The sequence below is a fragment of the Lonchura striata genome, chromosome 1 (assembly GCF_046129695.1).
Source record: "Lonchura striata isolate bLonStr1 chromosome 1, bLonStr1.mat, whole genome shotgun sequence".
Classification (NCBI taxonomy): Eukaryota; Metazoa; Chordata; class Aves; order Passeriformes; family Estrildidae; genus Lonchura; species Lonchura striata.
Genome location: NC_134603.1, coordinates 48,253,783 through 48,272,202, shown reverse-complemented (window position 1 = coordinate 48,272,202; position 18,420 = coordinate 48,253,783). Strand labels below are relative to the sequence as shown.

The window sequence follows — 18,420 nt, the reverse complement described above, 5'->3', positions numbered from 1 at the left end:
AGGAAAACAGAAAATGTAAATAGGGTGTGGATATTTTTCTCTGCTCAATCTGATAAAGACATTTTTGTACACTTTGAAATTAGCAGGCTTCATTTAGCAGAGCTACAGATGGAAATGGTGCAATACCTGTGTGCAAAAAATGCTTAGAACAGCTTTGCATAGCAAATTATACCAAATCACCTAGAGCTCTGCTTCTAGCTGAGAGCTATGTCAGTTCTTAACCTTTATTATAATTTACAAATACGATTGAAAGCTGATGTGTATAATTTAAGGAGAAACAAAGTTCTTTACTGATAAAGGATTTTAATTAATTAAGACATTAACTCCAGAGCCAGACACTACTGTTTGTAAGAAATGCCAAAGGCAGAAGACTTACTCATTAGTGCATATTCAGATAAGTAATTTAATGTACACAATAAGCTTCAAAAGCCACTAGAAGAAAAATTTAATATTTTCATTGCAAAATAATATACTACATGCAGATGGAAATCTGGTTCCTTCAAACTTAGCTTAATGTGCAGCAGCTGTAGTGATCAGTCTTGAAAAGGCTTAAGAATGTGCTTGAATGTAAGTATGCAAATAGAAATTACTTTTATGCTTACAGCTGATTATGTCCTTAAATCTTTGCATAATCAGAGCCATAGCTTGTTATCAAAGATTACCTTATTGATAACATAAATAACATTTTATTTAAATAAATTTATATTGAAATTAATTTGGTTTTGGGCTTGAGTTTAAAGATTTCTACAGTCTTTGGTTGATAGCTTATATGTCACAGTATTTAATAAGCAACATTTTATTTATATGCAACTATTTTAACCACAGTAATTTAACAGTTAGCTATGTTGAGCATAGGGGTTGTTCAACTAAGGAGCATATACTTTATTTCAGGAAGAAAGAATTCACACTCTTCTTTCCTAGGAGGAGGAGGAAAAAAAAAAGAAAAAAAGAAAGATTATATATTTTGGTTTCAAATGGAGAAAAATATGTTGGAAAAGTAAGTATATGTAAGCATAACATAAAAACCAGACAGAAACTTTTCTTTTTCCCTCCCTTTCTGTTCTTATAGATCTGTCCAGTTTTCTTGTACAGTTTTAAATATTTTTTTATCCATTACATTTTCATATACTCTAAGCCTAGTGCAAACTGAATGGTGGTGTGATTTTGAAATCAACACTGCTTACTTTTCCCAGGTATGAAGTGGCTACACAAGATATGTCCACAGGAAAATCAGGCTAAGATTCTGGCTAAAAGTCATCATCAAACTACAGAAATAATTATTGACATCATTAGGGCCTGAAAATTAGTAGTCCATAATCTGAAAGAGTATTTATCATTTATATTTATAACTGCATTTAAGTTACAGAGAATTTTGAAGAAAAATTGTAGAGAAAGTGTTGGAGCATTTTATTTCATATGTTTACAAATATCAACATGTAATTTCACCATTTACCTAAGCAAAGTACATGGTTTATTCTAGTATGTCTAAATCCTGCAGCCCACCTCAGCCTCTCTAGTGGGAGTGATTTCCTTCATCAACTCAAAAAGTGTGCCTCTGACCTCAAAAGAAAAAGCAGATTTAATACAAAATGCTGAAATCTTCATCTATCTTGTTAACATTGAACGCTCTTTTCCTGCCTCCTGAGTCTTGTCTTTGTGAGCAGGTCGTTTCACACATCTCTTTGTGTGCAGCTTCAATTGTTCAGTTGAGGAAATCAGCTATGACCTAAACAGAAACAATGTCCAAATCTGGTCCTTCTCAGAAGATTTGGGGACGCTGCAGTGATTTGCCTGAAAGTCTCATGTGTCTTGTGGCTCTATTCCCTGGAAGAGACAACTCTGAGAGTCAGAAGCCACTAAAGCTGTGCATCCCAGAGTCCCCTTGGGTGGTTTACAAGTTTCACAGTAGTGTGATGCCACCTAAAACCATTCCATCTTTCCTGGGGATTCCCTGTGGGATTAGAAAATATAAAGCATTTGTCCTCCCTGCCTCTCTGCCCAGTTCTTCCTTCCTCTTCTTGAAATGTCTTAAACAAGGAGAGAGCCTTCTTATGTGTCCTTTTTACAAAAATGGTTGAATCCCATGACAAGGATCTTTCTGTGCATGATCCTGCAAGTTGAACTGCAGCCTCTATTAATAAACACTGTTAATCTGAGCAGTGTGCTGCTAATGCAAAAATGTTATGGCAAGACAGCTCTTCCAAGTCCTGGTGCTGATTCTCACTTTGCCCTCCTTTATAATCAAAAATAATATGAACATGCTCTCAAACACTACTGGAAATAAAATTAAAAAAAAAACAACAACATTATGAATAGTGATAATTCCAGTCCATGAATGGACACAAAGAGATGGTTTTTGATGCCAAGACACTGGACTGTGGTTGTGAGGCAATTCTTTTGTGAAGAAATATTTATCATCACATTACCTCATCCCAGCTGTTACTTAAGGATTGGGGGTTTCACAGATGTATAAGTGAAATCATTTAGTATCATGGTGTCTGTGTTTTGCAGGCTAGAACATTGAGTGTTTGTCTGCGTTTTCCATAATGCTTGTGTTTTTCTCAATGTGTCCTTTCTGAGAAGGCAGTCTTGTATACACCATGACTGAATCTGGTTCCAACTTAAGTTCATTGCAATGTAAACTGCTTTCATGAGGAAATGTGTTCTCTGTGAAAGCAGAAAGAATGAACTTACCATTTAAAAATTCTGCTTATACAATTGAAGTGCTTTCCCAGCTATGTATTCAATGAACTCAGGACTCTTGGGATCTAAGTTGGGAGGAACTTTAATGGTGAAAGTAGGTGAAGTCAGAACGTTCACATCTACCACAGTTTCGTCTTTACTGGAGGGATCCCCGGGTACCACCTAGAAGAGATCAGTAGTTGAGACACCACAAACTGCTGTGTGCTTTCAGTTTTGTTTATATCTGCTGTGCCCACTGTCTTTAATAGGGGAACATTTGAGACTTGTCTACTTTCTTCTGAAAAGAAATCACTTTCTTCTGAAAAGACTGTGGTTGTCTGAATTTGTGTAGGGGGTGGAAAGAGCTGACATGGCACTGCCAAGACCATATTAAAGAACTGCATGTTAATGTTTATATCATGAGCTAAATCTATAAAGAGCTTCTGTTCTCCTAATTAAAATTTCTGAACTGTCCCACTAAGTTCAATCCAACATTTGTGTGATTGAATTTATTCATTCCTGTGTGTTTTTCTAAATCAGACTTAGTTCTGTAGCTTTATTTTCCTAGACCAGGTATCTCAGACTCAGTTGGGAAAGTGTACCTGTCTCCTGTTCCTATTTTTTGCTTTTTTTTTTTTTTTTTTTTTTTTTTTTGGTGGACTGTACCATCATTTTGTATAAATTTCTGGCAGTAATAGTAGTAATTCACTACATATAAGTGGATTTCTGAGTTAGGAGAGAGAATAAGATCTGTCCCTTGCCCAGGATAATGGATAGAATTTACCTTGGATGTGTCTTTGTGTGTACAGATATGCATTTACTGAAATATTGACCAATGCTGTCAAGCATGTGCTGTTTCCATTGCAAAAATCTGTATAACATTTGCCTTCTTTGAACTTTAGAATATATAAGTACAGACACAGAGAGATAGACATTCATTGATCCAATGGAGGTGTGTTAGTGACTGGTGCAGTGCAATTTATCTGTGCAGGTAATCTGGGGCCAGTCAAAGCTGCTAGTGTCAATTTACTCTTATCAGACAGTGATTCAGGCTAGCCTGTCAACCATCCATCAGACTAAAAGGATTTAGAGGAAAATAGTTTCTAATCTCAGGAGTTTCAGCTCATTGAGGGATTACCAAGCACACACAAATTCAAGATGAGTAGGGAAGTCATGCTGTAAAGCCAAACATTACACATGTATCAACAGCCACAGGTCCCAGGAGCGTAAACATGAGCAAAATGCAGTTTAAAGGCAGCAATAGTTCCCTTCAGAAGACAACCCTTACCTTAACTATGTTGAAAATATTTTCTGGTCCAATGGTCATGTTGGATAACTCAGACACCCACCCAAACGTTTCTTTCATTTTATTCAGCAAGTAGGAAGTGTCCTCCGTGTGATGCCGAACCACCTGGAGAATCTGCTCATACTGCTCCCCTGAGAGATTAACCAGCTTAAAGGCTTCATCAAACTTTATGTGCAGCTCAGGAACGTTTGGGCAATCTGTTAGAAAAGACAGTGTTATGTCTTGTACTTTGTCTTTTCTGCCTGAAGAAATGAAGACTGTAAAAAAGCCTAGCAAGGGGGCATGGTTTGGATGGGTCTTCAAATAATGCTGAAAAAAGGAGAATAATTTTCTTACTCATTATAGTAGATTGAGTTTAGACTCATTAACTAAATGAATGCATTATCCCATTTGTTGTATTAAAGTCATTTAGCAAGTTTATATCATATAATATAAGGTTTATATAATATTTCATGGCAATAGGTTTTCTATTAATGCTAAATAAAATCTGGTAAATTTTACGTATAACAACTGCATAGTCTTCTTATACATTATGGGTTCTTTTATTAGCTCATATTCCATTATGAATCTATCCCAGGTATATAAACTGCAAGGCAGGGGCTGAAGGAGCAAAGTTCCTTCCACTGTAAGAGAAGTTTTAAGTCCACGTGAGGAACCTTAACATATCTACGTGTGCAGGACCTGATGAGTCCAGAGGGAATTGGCTGATGTTGCCTCTCTTCATGATATTTGAAAAGTCATGGAAGAGAGGTAAAGACCCTGGTAACTGGGAAAATGGAAATATTTCACTGATTTTTTTTAAAAGTGTTTTATGATGGACCCCGAGGACTACCACTTTGTCAGCCTCACCTCTGTGCCTGGAAAGATTGTGGAACAGATCCTCAAGAAGCTCTGCTTAGGCACGTGGAAGATAGGGAGATGATTTAGGACAGCCAGCACAGTGGCTTCACCAAGGGCAAGTCCTGCCTGACCAGTCAGTGGCCTATGATGGAATGATTCCATCAGTGGAGAAGGAAAGGGTAAGTCATTTATCTGTACTTCTGTAAGGCCATTAACGTGGTTCCCCCGCAACATCCTTCTCCTAACTGGAGAGATAAGGTTTTGATGGGTGGAATGTTTGGTGGATAAGGAATTGTGTGGATGGTCATATCCAGAGGGTAGTGGTCAATTCATGCCCAGACAGACATCATGGGCAAGTGGTGTCCCTTAGGAATCCATACTGGGACCAGTACCGTTTAATGTCTTCATCAATGACATGGGGATCAAGTGCACTCTTGGCAGGTTCACAGAAGACACCAAGCTGACCAGTGTGGTTGACACACAAGGGTTGGGATGCCATGCAGAGGGACCTGGACAAGCTCATGAAGTGGGCCCAGGTGAACCTCATGAGGTTCAGCAAGGCCAAGTGCAAGGTGCTGCACCTGGGTTCTGGCAATTCCTGCTATCAACACAGGCTGGAAGAGGAACAGATTGAGAGCAGCCCTGCCAAGAAGGACTTGGGGGTGCTGGTGGATGAAAAGCTGGGCATGTGCTCTCACAGCCTAGAAAGCCAAACACATCCTGGGCTTCATCAAAAGAATCATGGCCAGCAGGTTGAGGGAGGTGATTTTGTCCCCCTACTTTTCTCTCAAAAGACCCCTGAAGCACTTCATCCAAGTCTGGATTCCTGTATTGGTTTGGCACAGCCTGGTTTTAGGTAGCAGGGGGCCACAAAAATGGTGAGAAGCTGCTGGAAGCTTTCCACCATGTCTGGCAGATAGAATGGTTAATAGTTCCAATGATGGCCAAAACTGGGTCAATGACAGAAGTTGGTGATGCCTCTGTGATGACATATTTAAGAAGAAAATAAAAACAAAGCCACAGGGTTTTGCTTCTAGTCAGAGAAGAGGAGGTGAGAATGTGTGAGGGAAACAACATGGAGACACCAAGGTCAGTGGAGAAGGAGGAGGTGCTCCAGACACTGCAGCTGAGATTCCTCTGCAGACCATGACCATGGTGAGGCAGCTGTGCCCCTGCAGCCTGTGGGGATCCATGGGGGATGCAGAGATCCACCCTCAGCCTGTGGGGATCCACAGAGGATGCAGAGATCCACCCACAGTCCCCAGGGATCCACGGGGGATGCAGAGATCCACCCTCACCCCGTGGGGATCCATGGGGGATGGAGAGATCCACCCTCAGCCCATGGGGGAGGTGCCCATGCTGGGGTGGGTGGATGCCTGGAGGAGGCTGGGATCCATGGAAGACCTGGTGGAGAGAGAAGGCCCCTGCTTGCAGGCTGGAGCAGCCTGTCCCTGGGAAGAGAGCACTGCACCCCATGGGAACAGAGCCACATCACAGCAGTTTTGGGAGGACTGTCTGCCTGTGGGAGAGACTCATGTTGCAGGAAGTGTGGTCTGACTGCTGCTTGTGAGAGTGGAGGCACAGTGGAGAAGTTCACGGAAAACTGTCTCCCGTGGGAGGGACTCCACAGCATCACAGGGGAAGGACTCCTCTCCCGGAGCAATGGAAGAAAATCTCAGTGATGAACTGAACCAAACAAACCCCTATGCCCTGCACTATTGGTGGGAAGGAGGGAGGGGTTGGGAGAAGGTGTTTTAAGGGCTTATTTTACTTCTCATTATCCTCTTCTGTTTCTGTTAGTAATAAATTTCACTTTGCAACTAAAGTTGAGCCATTTTTGCCCTTGAAATATTTATCCTTGTCCTTATCTCACTCATGAAGCCTTCATTAATTTTTCTTTGCCCAGCTGTGGCAGGGGAGGGTGAGCAAGTGACTCTCGTGGGTGCCTGGCATTGTGCCAGTGTCAAACCACAACAACTCCTCAGCACAGAATGGCATGGACCTGTTGGACCAAGTGCAGAGGAGAGTCACAAAAAGTGTTAGAGTGTGGAAGCACCTCTCCTATTTATTAGGACAGGCTGAGAGAGCTGGGGTTATTCAGCGTGGAGAAGAGAAGATTCTGGGGACAATTATTGTGGCCTTTGAATATAATTTGTGACCATCAGCCTGTAAGAAAGATGGGGACAAGAGGTAATGATATTAAACTGAAAGAGGGTGGATTTAGATGGTATGGAAGTTTTTACAATAACGGTATTGAAACACTGAAACAAACTGCACAGAGAGCAGGTAGATGTCCCATCCCTGGAAACATTTAAGGTCAGGTTCTGTGGGGCTCCAAGCAGCATGATCTAGATGAAGATGTCCCTGCTGATTTCTGGGGGTTTGGTCTAGATGACTTGTTAAGGTCCCTTTAACCCCAAATTATTATATGCTGCAGTGGGAGTTATCCCCACTTATCACTTCTAGGTGATGAGTCTGAAGGTTTTTCAGGTGCCTATGGATGGTTTTGACAGAGCTCTGCCATCTCCTTATATACTGACATATAGTCCCCTTTTTCTCCTTCATGTCAGTTCTATTTGCAGACAGGGTTCAACAAAAAGTAATTACAGGCTCTTCAGCACCTGTTTTCATTGTAAGGAGCTGAATGATAGCTGAGGTTACACCTGCTTGGCAGCAGGAGAAGTGACTGTCAGGAGTTTGAGCCTCCCCTCAACTTTCTGCTCAGCGCTGCTGACCCAGGCAGGATCGACGGCTGCCTGGCATCTTTCTTCTCTGCAGGATCGCAGCTCTAACAAAATACCTGTATATTTTGTTATAGGCTGTGGGACGTCTCTTTGGAGTACCAGCGGTATGTTAAGAGCTGGGCTATACTGACACTCTGTGGAGACAGTGGGGAAAGCTAATTGAAATCATCTGGAATGAGGAATGGTTATTTTAGCCGTGGTTACAGTAAAAACTCAATAACTAAATGTTAATTCCAGTAGAAAATGAAAACCTCAAAATCTATAAACCAGTAATCAATGCATTACATAAAGAAAAAGAAAAAGGGAAAATAGTTATTTACCATGCAAAAGATTGTCTTGACATTTCTGGCATCTCTCATGAAACTGTGGGCATCCAGAGGAGTTCTCCCGGAGCTCCCCGCACTGAAGTCTCTGGCGTCCTGACACAATTTTTGAAAACATGCCACTTCTGTCAGGATCTAGAATGAAGTCACAGTATTTTTAGACTGCTGTTAAATTTAGAGTCTTTATAAGTATGCATTCATTACTGAGTCTGAGTGCTAGAATATAATTTCTTGTCCTTAATCCAAAGTATTTTGCATAAATCCCTTTCCCTACCCCTCCACTTCCCCTCCTCCCCACAAAAATATAAGGAATAATTTTTTAAAAAGTAGAAGTCAGGGGAAGATTCAAATCGTGTTTTCTTTCAAGGAATTCATGCTGTAGTATATTCCTTTATAAAGACCTAGGAGTGTATTCCCCAGACATAACCAAACAATTGCTAATACTATTACACATTATTTCTAGTACATGTGAGTTCTGGTAAGATCTTTTTGACCCTTAGAAATCAAGATGTTTCATAATCACATACAGTTACATGAGAGCATTGTAACCAAGTCTGTTTCTGAAGTAATATGGCTTATGATATAGAGAAAAATTAAAAAACACTGTTCAAGAGTCACTTAACTTTGTATTTCCTGATGATCACGTAATGTTTATGTCACCTGCCACTCAGAGTTATGGCATGTGCTCACTGTGATTTCCCTGTAGACAAGGACCAGCACATATTTGTCCTGTTTGCAATAATCAAATATGAGGCTTATTTGTATTCTAAAAGTCGGCCATGGTTCTTTTCCTTCACTGAGTGTCATCACCAACAGTATGCCCAGAATTTTCTGGTCACTGGAAAACCTGATGGCTGGTCTTTGATTGGCTGCTATTTGATTGTCAAATTACATTGCTGCTGTAGCCTGCAACGGGACTTGCAGCTGTCATTTGGCAAGGGCAGGGATATGATTTGACATCTCACAGAATTACCCTAATTTTTTAGAATTGGTGACCATGTCAATAAGAGATTATACAAATCATAATCTGACAAATGCTGAGATTAAATCTGTCAGTCAGCCTTATGAAAACCTGCATCCACCCTGAATTTAAGTGCTCCTGAGAAGCTCCTGCAAATGCTTTGAGAACTGCCATGAAAATCAGGCTGTGTAGGACCCCTAAGTCCCCCTGCAACATTTCTCTGAGATTTCTAGGTGACTTATATTTGTTCATTTAGCTGATAGCTATCCTTGACCCACAGCCTCCAGAGTTTCCCTACATTTCTCACACTCACATACTGGAAACTGAGTCATTCGCTGTAGCTTAGCCATCCCAAGGGGGTTGATGTCATTGACAGTGCAGTCAATTTTCATCTTCTAACACTTGCCTTTGGTTTGTTCTGGCACATCTCTTCTATAATCTCTGTATTCATCAAACACATCGGTGATCACCTCACTGACACCTTCAAACACTGTCCTACTGAAGTCAAAAACTATCTGTAAGAAGCCAGGCACGCCCCAGCCTCTCTGGGAGCCATCGATTCTGGTGGTGACCTCAGGTAAAGCTGGCATACTGGGGGATTCACTCAACTCCAGGTCAGACATGAAATAAGTCTGAAAAGACTGGTCAAATTCTTTTTGCATATGCTTGAAAAAAATGAAACTTCTGTCAAATATTGAGCCTACATCTGATAATAACTGGCTAAATAAATTTTCCATCTTTACTAGCTGGGTATCCTCCTTCTCAGGCTTTTCATTAGACTGGATGTCTCTTCCTTGATCCTCATGAAAAGTAAATATGAGTGGAGGTATTTTCCTCAAAAAATCTTCAACCTGTGTATAAGAAGGAGACAGAGAAGGTATCAGTTTCTCATCTCTGAGGTAAGTGTCTCTAATTTTTCTCTTTCAAATACTCAAAGAAACAATGCCCTCTTAATAACTGCCAACACAGCATATTCTCTGAAATAATTTAAGGCACTAGACCCCAAAAAGGAGACATGCATTCAATCTAAATCATTAGTTCCAAATCAGATATAAAGTAAAAAGTCTGCCAGTTGCCCTTTAATCTGTGGGGGCTCAAAGTTATTTGTCAACATTTGGGTTTCTTCCAACAGGCAGCTTGGACTTTGTGTTGTAAAGATATGAGATGCATTTCTGTCTGCTTATGCGTGGTGTAGCGAGCAGAAGGTGATTATTCTGACCTTGATTTGTAAAAAACCTGCCCTCTCTCACCCCTGGGAAAATCCTCATGTCCTTGTGTGAATGGAAACCAGCAAAATCAATAAATCAGTGGCTCTCAGTCCATGGTTTTATCATGTAAGAGGCCAAGTGTCAGTTATGCTATCACAGAGTCCCAGTTCCTTGGTCTCGGCCACTGGTTCCCTGCTCCCCACTCTAAGGTGCTACTTTGGCCTGAGCCAGTGGAATGGCTTTTTGAGCAATACTCCAGGCATTAGAATATGGGTAAGGGTTAAGGGTTATATGTGTGTTTTAACCTTGTTAAAACACACATATATAGACATAGATAGATATACACAGATATAGAGATATATATAGATAGATAGATATAGATAGATATAGATATAGATATAGATATAGATGATATAGATATAGATATAAATAGATAAAGACAGTAATATATATATATATATATATATTTTTAGTAAACCAAATTATCAGCTTGATCTGAGCACTAGTGCAGCTTAGAGGGAAGGTGAAGTGTGAAACAGCACTGCAGGAGCAGCTTAAGCCAGTATTGCTCTTGCTGTCTGTGTGTTCTCAGAGCTACTTTTCTTTTCTTTTTTTTCTTTTCTTTTCTTTTCTTTTCTTTTCTTTTCTTTTCTTTTCTTTTCTTTTCTTTTCTTTTCTTTTCTTTTCTTTTCTTTTCTTTTCTTTTCTTTTCTTTTCTTTCTTTTTAATGACATAGGTCACAGCAAAATTCTTACTTGGAAGGCTTCAAATAAACTAAATAACTAATGGGGGAAGTTATCAAGAGAGTGAAAAACAATGACAATGCAGTGTATAACTTTTACTGCAGTAATTGCAGCATCCACTGATTCTTGAAAATCCAAAACATTTATATGAGCTACCCACGAGCAATATCTAAAAAGCTTAAAGTATCACAAATAGTTCTAAATTTAATACCTCCCATGTTTTAACCTGAATTATTTTAAGAATATGCACAAATATTAAACACCTGTGCTCTAAGCCCTGCCTGAAACACCACGTTTAATGGTTTTGTATTCTTCAGTACATGGAGGGGTAAAAGCTAAGCTAACATTTGGCTAACATTTTTTTTAGTAGCAGCAATTACAGTTTTACTTCAGAAGTTTGTTGCACTTAAAGCATTTGATCAAACAAACAAAAAAAAAGTGATTTAATTTTGTAGTAATTATGGGCCAGTCATATTTTCTTTCTAGTAGAATTAGGGGAATCTTCTTTGCTGATAGGTTCCTTTATTGTAAGAGTTTAAGCATTTTAAAGTTTTGTTTGTTACTTAGGAATTTATTTAAGATAAATATAGGAAAGAAAGCTGTAATAACTAAGTGATTTTTCCCCCCCATGTAATTTTGCTAACTACATCTACACTTTTAACTTTGCTGATTTTCAGACAGACCATAAAGAATCTATGTGGTATTTTTCACAAACAGTTATTGATCATGTTAATGCAAGTCTCACTGTGAGAGAAAATATTTTATATCTGGAATGAGTCTGTTGGAGTTAGAGGAGTCATCAGTTTCCATGGAATCTTGCCAAGGTGCAATTGAATTCATTTTGGCTTGGCATTCCATGACCATAATCACATGTAATCTCTACCATATAACTTCATATTTCCAGATCTCCAAATAAAATTAATTTTAGTAAGCTGATATAACTGGCAGACCTAGGTATTGAGAAAATAAGATGTGCTGTCTCTTTGGGTGAACTCAAGAGTATTCTCCAGGTGCAAATTTTCTTCCTACCTTTCTCTTAAAGGTTGATACACCATGTTTGCAAGTTGTATAATATCTCATGCAGGTACTTTCTAAACAAGATTCACATTCATCCCATAGATTTTTCAAGGATACTTGACACTGTCTTTCCTCTTCTTCCAGTCTTGCCTTTACTTCATCCATAAGTCGCAAGGCTTGCTAAGTAAAGAAAAAAGATTCAGTTCAGGGCACTTTTCAGATTAGTATTCTAAGTGCTTACCCCAGTGTTCATCACTCATTTTAGTTATTTATAGCTCCTGTTTTTTTCTAATCCCTAACCACTAGGGTAGGTTGTCTTCTCAGCTGCAGTCACATATGGAGGGAACTGAAAATTGAAAACCTTTTTCTTATAGGATTTTTTTTTGATGTTGTTATCTCAGGGGGCATAGCCTACAGGAACAAATGGATCTCTACAGTCTACCGGGATTTTTGATGTTAAAAAAAAACCTCACACATCATTCTGTGTAAGAATTTAGCCTCCCCCATGGTCATGTGTTCAACTCGTGTTATTTTTGCTCCATATCATCTGAACAGTATTCATCTGTCCCACAAATAGTCTTTTTCTGTTGCTTTTCTCTACCTTTAAGGGTTTGATATTTCATGAGGGTAGGTTCTTGTCATAAAGTCTGCCTAATGCAGAAATATAAAAGTATAGCATCTCTGCTGTTTGTGAGTGTACTAATCAAAAGGCTGTGGTAAGGGGATTTTTTCCTGCTCTTGTGGAAGTGTGAGGAACTCCTTCCATACTGAAGGGCAACGAGATGCATTTTACAATGCTGCTTCTATTTACTTCCATCAGTTAGGGCACAAAGCTGAGCAGATCAGAGCCAGCACTTTTGGAATAGACTTTACAATGGAAAAAGTTCTTCCTACTGAAGTAGATTGCATTCTACTATATCAATTGTAATCTACATCATCAATTTCTCTCTCCAATTAAAATATATTTCAATAGTTTTGGTTTCCAAACAATGTTCCAAGTTATCTCTAATTATGACAGAAACCTTTTAATTGATGGAGTTTATTCCTTTTTGTCAGCATTCCAATAGGGAAGAGACTCGCATAAAAGAAAACTTCCGTCAGAATGTGCTTGATGGAGACAGTGACTACAGTTTTCATAGTCTATGTTTAGTTATCTTCTGATCTTTCTAATACATTTATTCAGTGTTTTATGAACTCTCACTGTGGATGTAACTCCTATGTAAATGAAATCATCCAGTAAGATCTAACAAGAGTGTTGATTGTGGGAGTGCACTGGTGTTCCTTAAGATGTTAGAAAGCTATCAGGTACTTTTTTAGTTTAAGCTAACTACCAGATGTTGGGCCAGGAGGGAATTTTCCTTCAACTTTGTTGAAACAAAGTTAGGATATTTGTGTTTTTTTAAATATAGAGTAAACCTCTGTTTCTTCAGATCATCTGAGCACATGGCTCTGAGCCTAGGCATTGCACTAAGACATTGGAAATTTCCCTGATTCACTGTACTTTTTTTAGAGCACATTATCATTTGTGGCTTTGATATTCTCCTGCAGGTCTGAAGTTTGCAAAGCAAGCTGGAAAACATCTTGTGGCCCCAGGAGTATAGAAACATGGAGGGCAGAGCTGCTGGACCTTCTGCACAAAACACTGTTCTGCAGCAGCCTGCAGCTGCCTTGGTGTGAATTCAGTGAAGCAGGGGTTTTAGAAACAAGCAGTATGTGCAATTTTCCTCTGCTCCTGAGACAGAGGGGCAGAAGCAGATTTTCTCTCAGTCCTGTGACTGCATGAAAAGATGTACACTGCTTTTGTACATACAGTTTGGTTTACACTATTCCCGGAATAAACATAAAATCCCCACAGATGCATTTATGTTACCTGTTTTTCTTCACTGCTCTTCTTCAAGGTTTTCATCAGATCTATGTGCTTATCTTCATTTCTTTCCATCATAATTTTCATCTGCTTAATACCAATCAAAGCTTTCTTTACCTCTTCATCTACATACTTCTCTCCAACTTCAGATAATTCTAAAAAAAAAGCCAAATTATACAGTGACTTAATCAGATTTTAACACTATTGCAAATTGTCATGCACTGTTGACAGAGAATGAAATAGTTTTATGTTTCCTTACAGAAGCAGAGCCAAATCTGAGATGGCGAATGCTGAATGAAACTGAGCCAAGATAATTTCCATCAGATAAGAATCTGGCCCAGAGCTTTTGCAAGGATCAGCTGTATGTAACTCAAAAGATACAGTCAACTGTCCTACTGCTGAATACTCAATCCCACAACAACTGAGGCTGGTACCTTTGGAGATCATTGAGTCTGCCCCCACCCCCCTCAAAGCAGGGTCAACTACATCAGGTTACATCATCCTGGGTTTTGAATATCTCCAAGGATCACTCATCAGTTTTCTAATGACATAACCTTTATATTTATCTTTGATCTGGTAGAATCCTGTGACAGCTTCCCTCTACATTTTGAAAATGTAGAATACAAGTGCCTTCAATCTGTTTTCATAAAAATACAATTTCTAGACTTCCTATGAAGTAATAACCTTAGAGCTTTGGTGAAAACCTGGACTGGCCCATGGGTTGCACCTTGAACCTCTGCATGGTTGCCTATCTTTTATCTGTATTGTTTGTGGAAACATCCTGACTATCATTGGAACGATAAGAAAAGAGTAGAACCATATCACCTTGAGAGTGCCAAAAACACATTGATCACTTTTTCCTTTACATCTTTCTTCCTCACCCCTAACTACTTGTTTCTTTATTACAGAAATCTTGTCTATTGTAAATGCAGGCGAACCCAATGGGAAGAAATGACAATGTCTGACTCAATTCATTATAAGTATGCTAAAATACATTAATATATTAATATAAAAGGAGGATACTAAAACTACATACTACTTTCTCTGACTCTAACTCCAACACAACTCGTGACCCTCTCTCGAGAGTCCAGACACAGGTGGATTGGATTGGCCATTGGGCTAAACAATCCTCACCATAATCCAATTAAGCATTCACTTCAGGTAAACAATTCTCCAAACACATTCCACATAGGAAAAACAAGGAGCAGAAATAGAAATTGTTTTCTCTTTCATTTCTCTCTGTGCACCTCTATGAAAAATCCTGAGAGTGAGAGAAATGTGCTTGCCACATCTTGTCAACATAGACCAAAGTACAGGATTGTTTAATGGCTGATCCTCTTTCTCACCACCCAATAAAGCTGTGCTTAGAGCTGTGTGTGTGTGTCCGTGTGTGCATGTGTGCAGAATAGCTGGTATTTTCTAAATTAAGTAATTTTTTTCAGTTATTTGTAAAAGCTACCTTTTTCAGTGAAGTATGTAAATGTAGAGGAAATATTTTCAAAGATTATTTGAACAAACAAAACAGTTCCATATCTGTTGAATTTTGGGATTGTTTGCTATTCTGATGATCTACAAGGAACCAAATAACCTATAAAAATCCTGTAAATACTTTTTTCTTTTGTCAGGTGATGCTTATCTGTTAATCCCTTTACTTTCTCATCCTGCTTGTTCTTATTTTCTATTGTGTGTGTGTGTGTGTGTGTGTGTGTGTAGGCATGCAATCAACTTTATTATGGTGAGTGTGGAAGTCAAGATGCCCTACCCAGCTGGAGACCTGGGCCCAGGGAAAAGCATACGTACGTTTGAGGTTGTCCCGGAGATCCATCTCCTCCTGCTTCGTGGGTGCACACTGGTGGCCGCTCAGACACAGCACATGTATTATAAATATCCAAGAGAACCTCATGTTCTTTCTGATAGAGAAAAACAGTGCAGTGCAGTTGCATGTAAACATTGTCAGGAAGCTCAGATGTCTAGGTATACTAAGTAAATATAAACACTGACGATAATACCAAGTGTCTTACAAGATCCCGTTAATTTTGTCTCTAACGATGGTTTATGATATGTATAGGATGCACCTAGGTGAAAATACATGAGTAAGAAGCTTGACCTCATTTGTAATCTCTATTTAGATTAATTAGATAAATTCCACTGAGTTTGCACAGTGGTTAACAGAATCAGGACATGTATATATAAAATCAAAAGCTTATGCTGCTCAGTCTGTCCCTTTTTTACTTTGTGAAACACACTAATTGCTGATCTCATATCCTTAGTTCATATTATAAATACATCCATATTAAACACTATTAACAGTTTTAAAGATGGAAGTCTCTGGAATGTTGTTCCCTTTCTTGTGTCCAAGCATGCAATTCCTTTCAGTGTCCTTCAGAACAAGACTTAATATAAGAGATGCAACAATAGGTGTGCCACAAAACCAGCAATTAGATCAATTTTGTAAACAAACAGATCACCAAATGAAAGAAATCCATACAAAACAAGGGGGGAAATGCCGTTTCTTTTATTTCCCTCCTGAGAGCAGAGGCAAAAGGTTTATTTTTCAGAAACTATGCAAATTCACTTTATGATTCTCATCTGATTAAGTGAACACAGTATTCAGATGCCTTGTAGTTAGCCAATATAACCTTCTTGGAGATGCAATTACCAGCCACAAAAGCATATGTAAACTAAAAGTCTGGATTTGTTTACAGCCTGTATTTACTTCTATAGTTACTTGCATATTGTACCTTCACATTTACAGCAAAAGACCAATTAACTGCAAAGAAATACAAATGCACAACCAAATAAAATTTTAAAAACGTATATTTACCATTAATATTTTGCACCTCTTCTGTAAAATTGCTCCCTGTGTCAGGAGGGGGCTGAGCTGTGTTCTGAACGTATTTCTGGGAGTGTCAGGGATTTTGCCATGTTCTACTTATCTGATGAGAAGGCACTTAATCCTATTAACGGGACATTTAGTCACTAGGCTGGAGGATTCTGCGTGTATGCGACTTCACGTTCATCTCTGTGGGCAAAACCACCAGGGGGAGTGTTGGGCAGAATTGCCTGATTTAATGTAATTTGGAACTGCTACTTTTCTGTACTCAGTAGCCTTTTGTTGTGCTAGGTTTTCTATCGTCTTACTTCTTACTTTAGGAGACACCTGGAGCTTATTCTATTAGTGAAATTGATACCATTAGTTTGGTTAAAAATAGCTTTCAACATTTAATCTCTCCAACATGGTTTTAGCTTGCTATAAAAACCACTTCATTATGTAAATACCTTCTTTGTACACCTTCTGAAGGTACAGGAGTTTTAAAAATTAGGAACCCACACGCAGGCTGGCATATGAGCAGATTCTAGACCTAGATAAGCAATTTTTGGCATTTTGTACATCGTTGTACTTGCCAGTGTTTTGGGGGTTTGCCCACTTAATGCTATTTCCTTCAATTTCTCCATGTCTGTGAAATATGTCTGAGATCTGACTTGTACAAGGTTTTGGATACTTTGAAATGAGATATTTAAATACTAACAGGTGCTTAATATAACATATGGACAGGTACTCCTAGCAAATAATATCCCACCTTGTGTTATTCAGCAATATTACTCCCTTGTAGTCAAAGAGGAGATGGGGAGAGTGGATGTTTGTAGCCCACAGTCTGTAGCAGCAACTTTAAGACATTCTATTCTATTTTGTTTACCTAATCATTCAAAAAGGCCAACTGATGATTGATGGCTAAGATCTAGCATGGTTAATGCTGCTTAGACAGGAGATTTCAGGGGTTTAGCTTTGAACACATTAGCAGCAAGAGTGGAGAATCTATTAGCTCTAATGGGAACCGCAAGTCCTCAGTTTGCATTAAAAATTAGGGTAACTTCACTTTTTTTCTGAAAATTATGGATGGAATGGAATGTGTATTTTGTTGTAATCTATAGGAATTGCTGTCTCATTGGTTTTCTGCTTACTCCTTGACCAAGACTCATCACTACCCAAAACATTTCAAGTTCTCTTCTGTGGAAAAACCAAGCAGGCACCTTTGCAGACCTTGCAATGCCCTGGTGACTGTTTGTTAAAGATCCCTGGGTCTTGGACTGAAGCAGAAGGGGCAGTCTCTCTCTCCCCTTGTGAACCTCACACTCAGCTCAGGAGAGAGTGAAACTGGAAAATACATTTGCACAGAGGAAGACAATCAAAGGCACTTGTGAAACATGTGCTATCAGCCTACATGTATAATGAATCCTAACAAAGACTTTTATTTTTCAGTGCAAGGGTTTGTCCACTCATTTTTAACATCTCTCTTTGCTAATATTAGTTTACTATCAGCATTCATTTTCTGGTCTTTCTGAGTCTGACTCTGTATAGAGAAAGCTTTACACAATCTAGACTTAAAAAGGATGATTTTAACACATCACTTGCAGTTCACAGGAGTTTGTGAGAAAGGAGGTAGCCCCATCCCTGTGGAGAGGGAGAGCTGCACTCCTGCCCCAGGGGAAGAGGCTGGAGAATGCCTCAGGCACAGGTCCCACCACTTACTCCCAGAATTGTCTGTTTTCTGAAGCTCTCCTTGGGAGTCTCTGGTCAAGCACACACTTGCACCATGCAAAGCCAGTCCTTAAGCTGATGCTGAGACAGAGTCCTGGTGTGTGTTGAGCTCCTGTTCTCAATTCAGTTGATTTTGAACATTGCCAAGTGTCTTGCATCATCTTAGGTGTTACTCCTCATACTTTATTATAA

General features: G+C 39.1%; 1 protein-coding gene across 1 annotated transcript; it reads right to left on the bottom strand.

Annotated features, from left to right (window-relative positions):
- Positions 1-780: 780 nt before the first annotated feature.
- On the bottom strand, positions 781-16,633 carry CLUL1 (clusterin like 1). Its single transcript, XM_077787737.1, has 9 exons — positions 16,513-16,633; positions 15,489-15,598; positions 13,695-13,843; positions 11,837-12,004; positions 9,257-9,707; positions 7,893-8,030; positions 3,971-4,185; positions 2,695-2,865; positions 781-917 (listed from the first exon to the last, which is right to left on the bottom strand). Exons 2-8 carry the CDS (start codon positions 15,589-15,591, stop codon positions 2,698-2,700), a joined length of 1,392 nt encoding a protein of 463 aa, XP_077643863.1. The 5' UTR covers positions 15,592-15,598; positions 16,513-16,633; the 3' UTR covers positions 781-917; positions 2,695-2,697.
- Between the last annotated feature and the right edge of the window lie 1,787 nt (positions 16,634-18,420).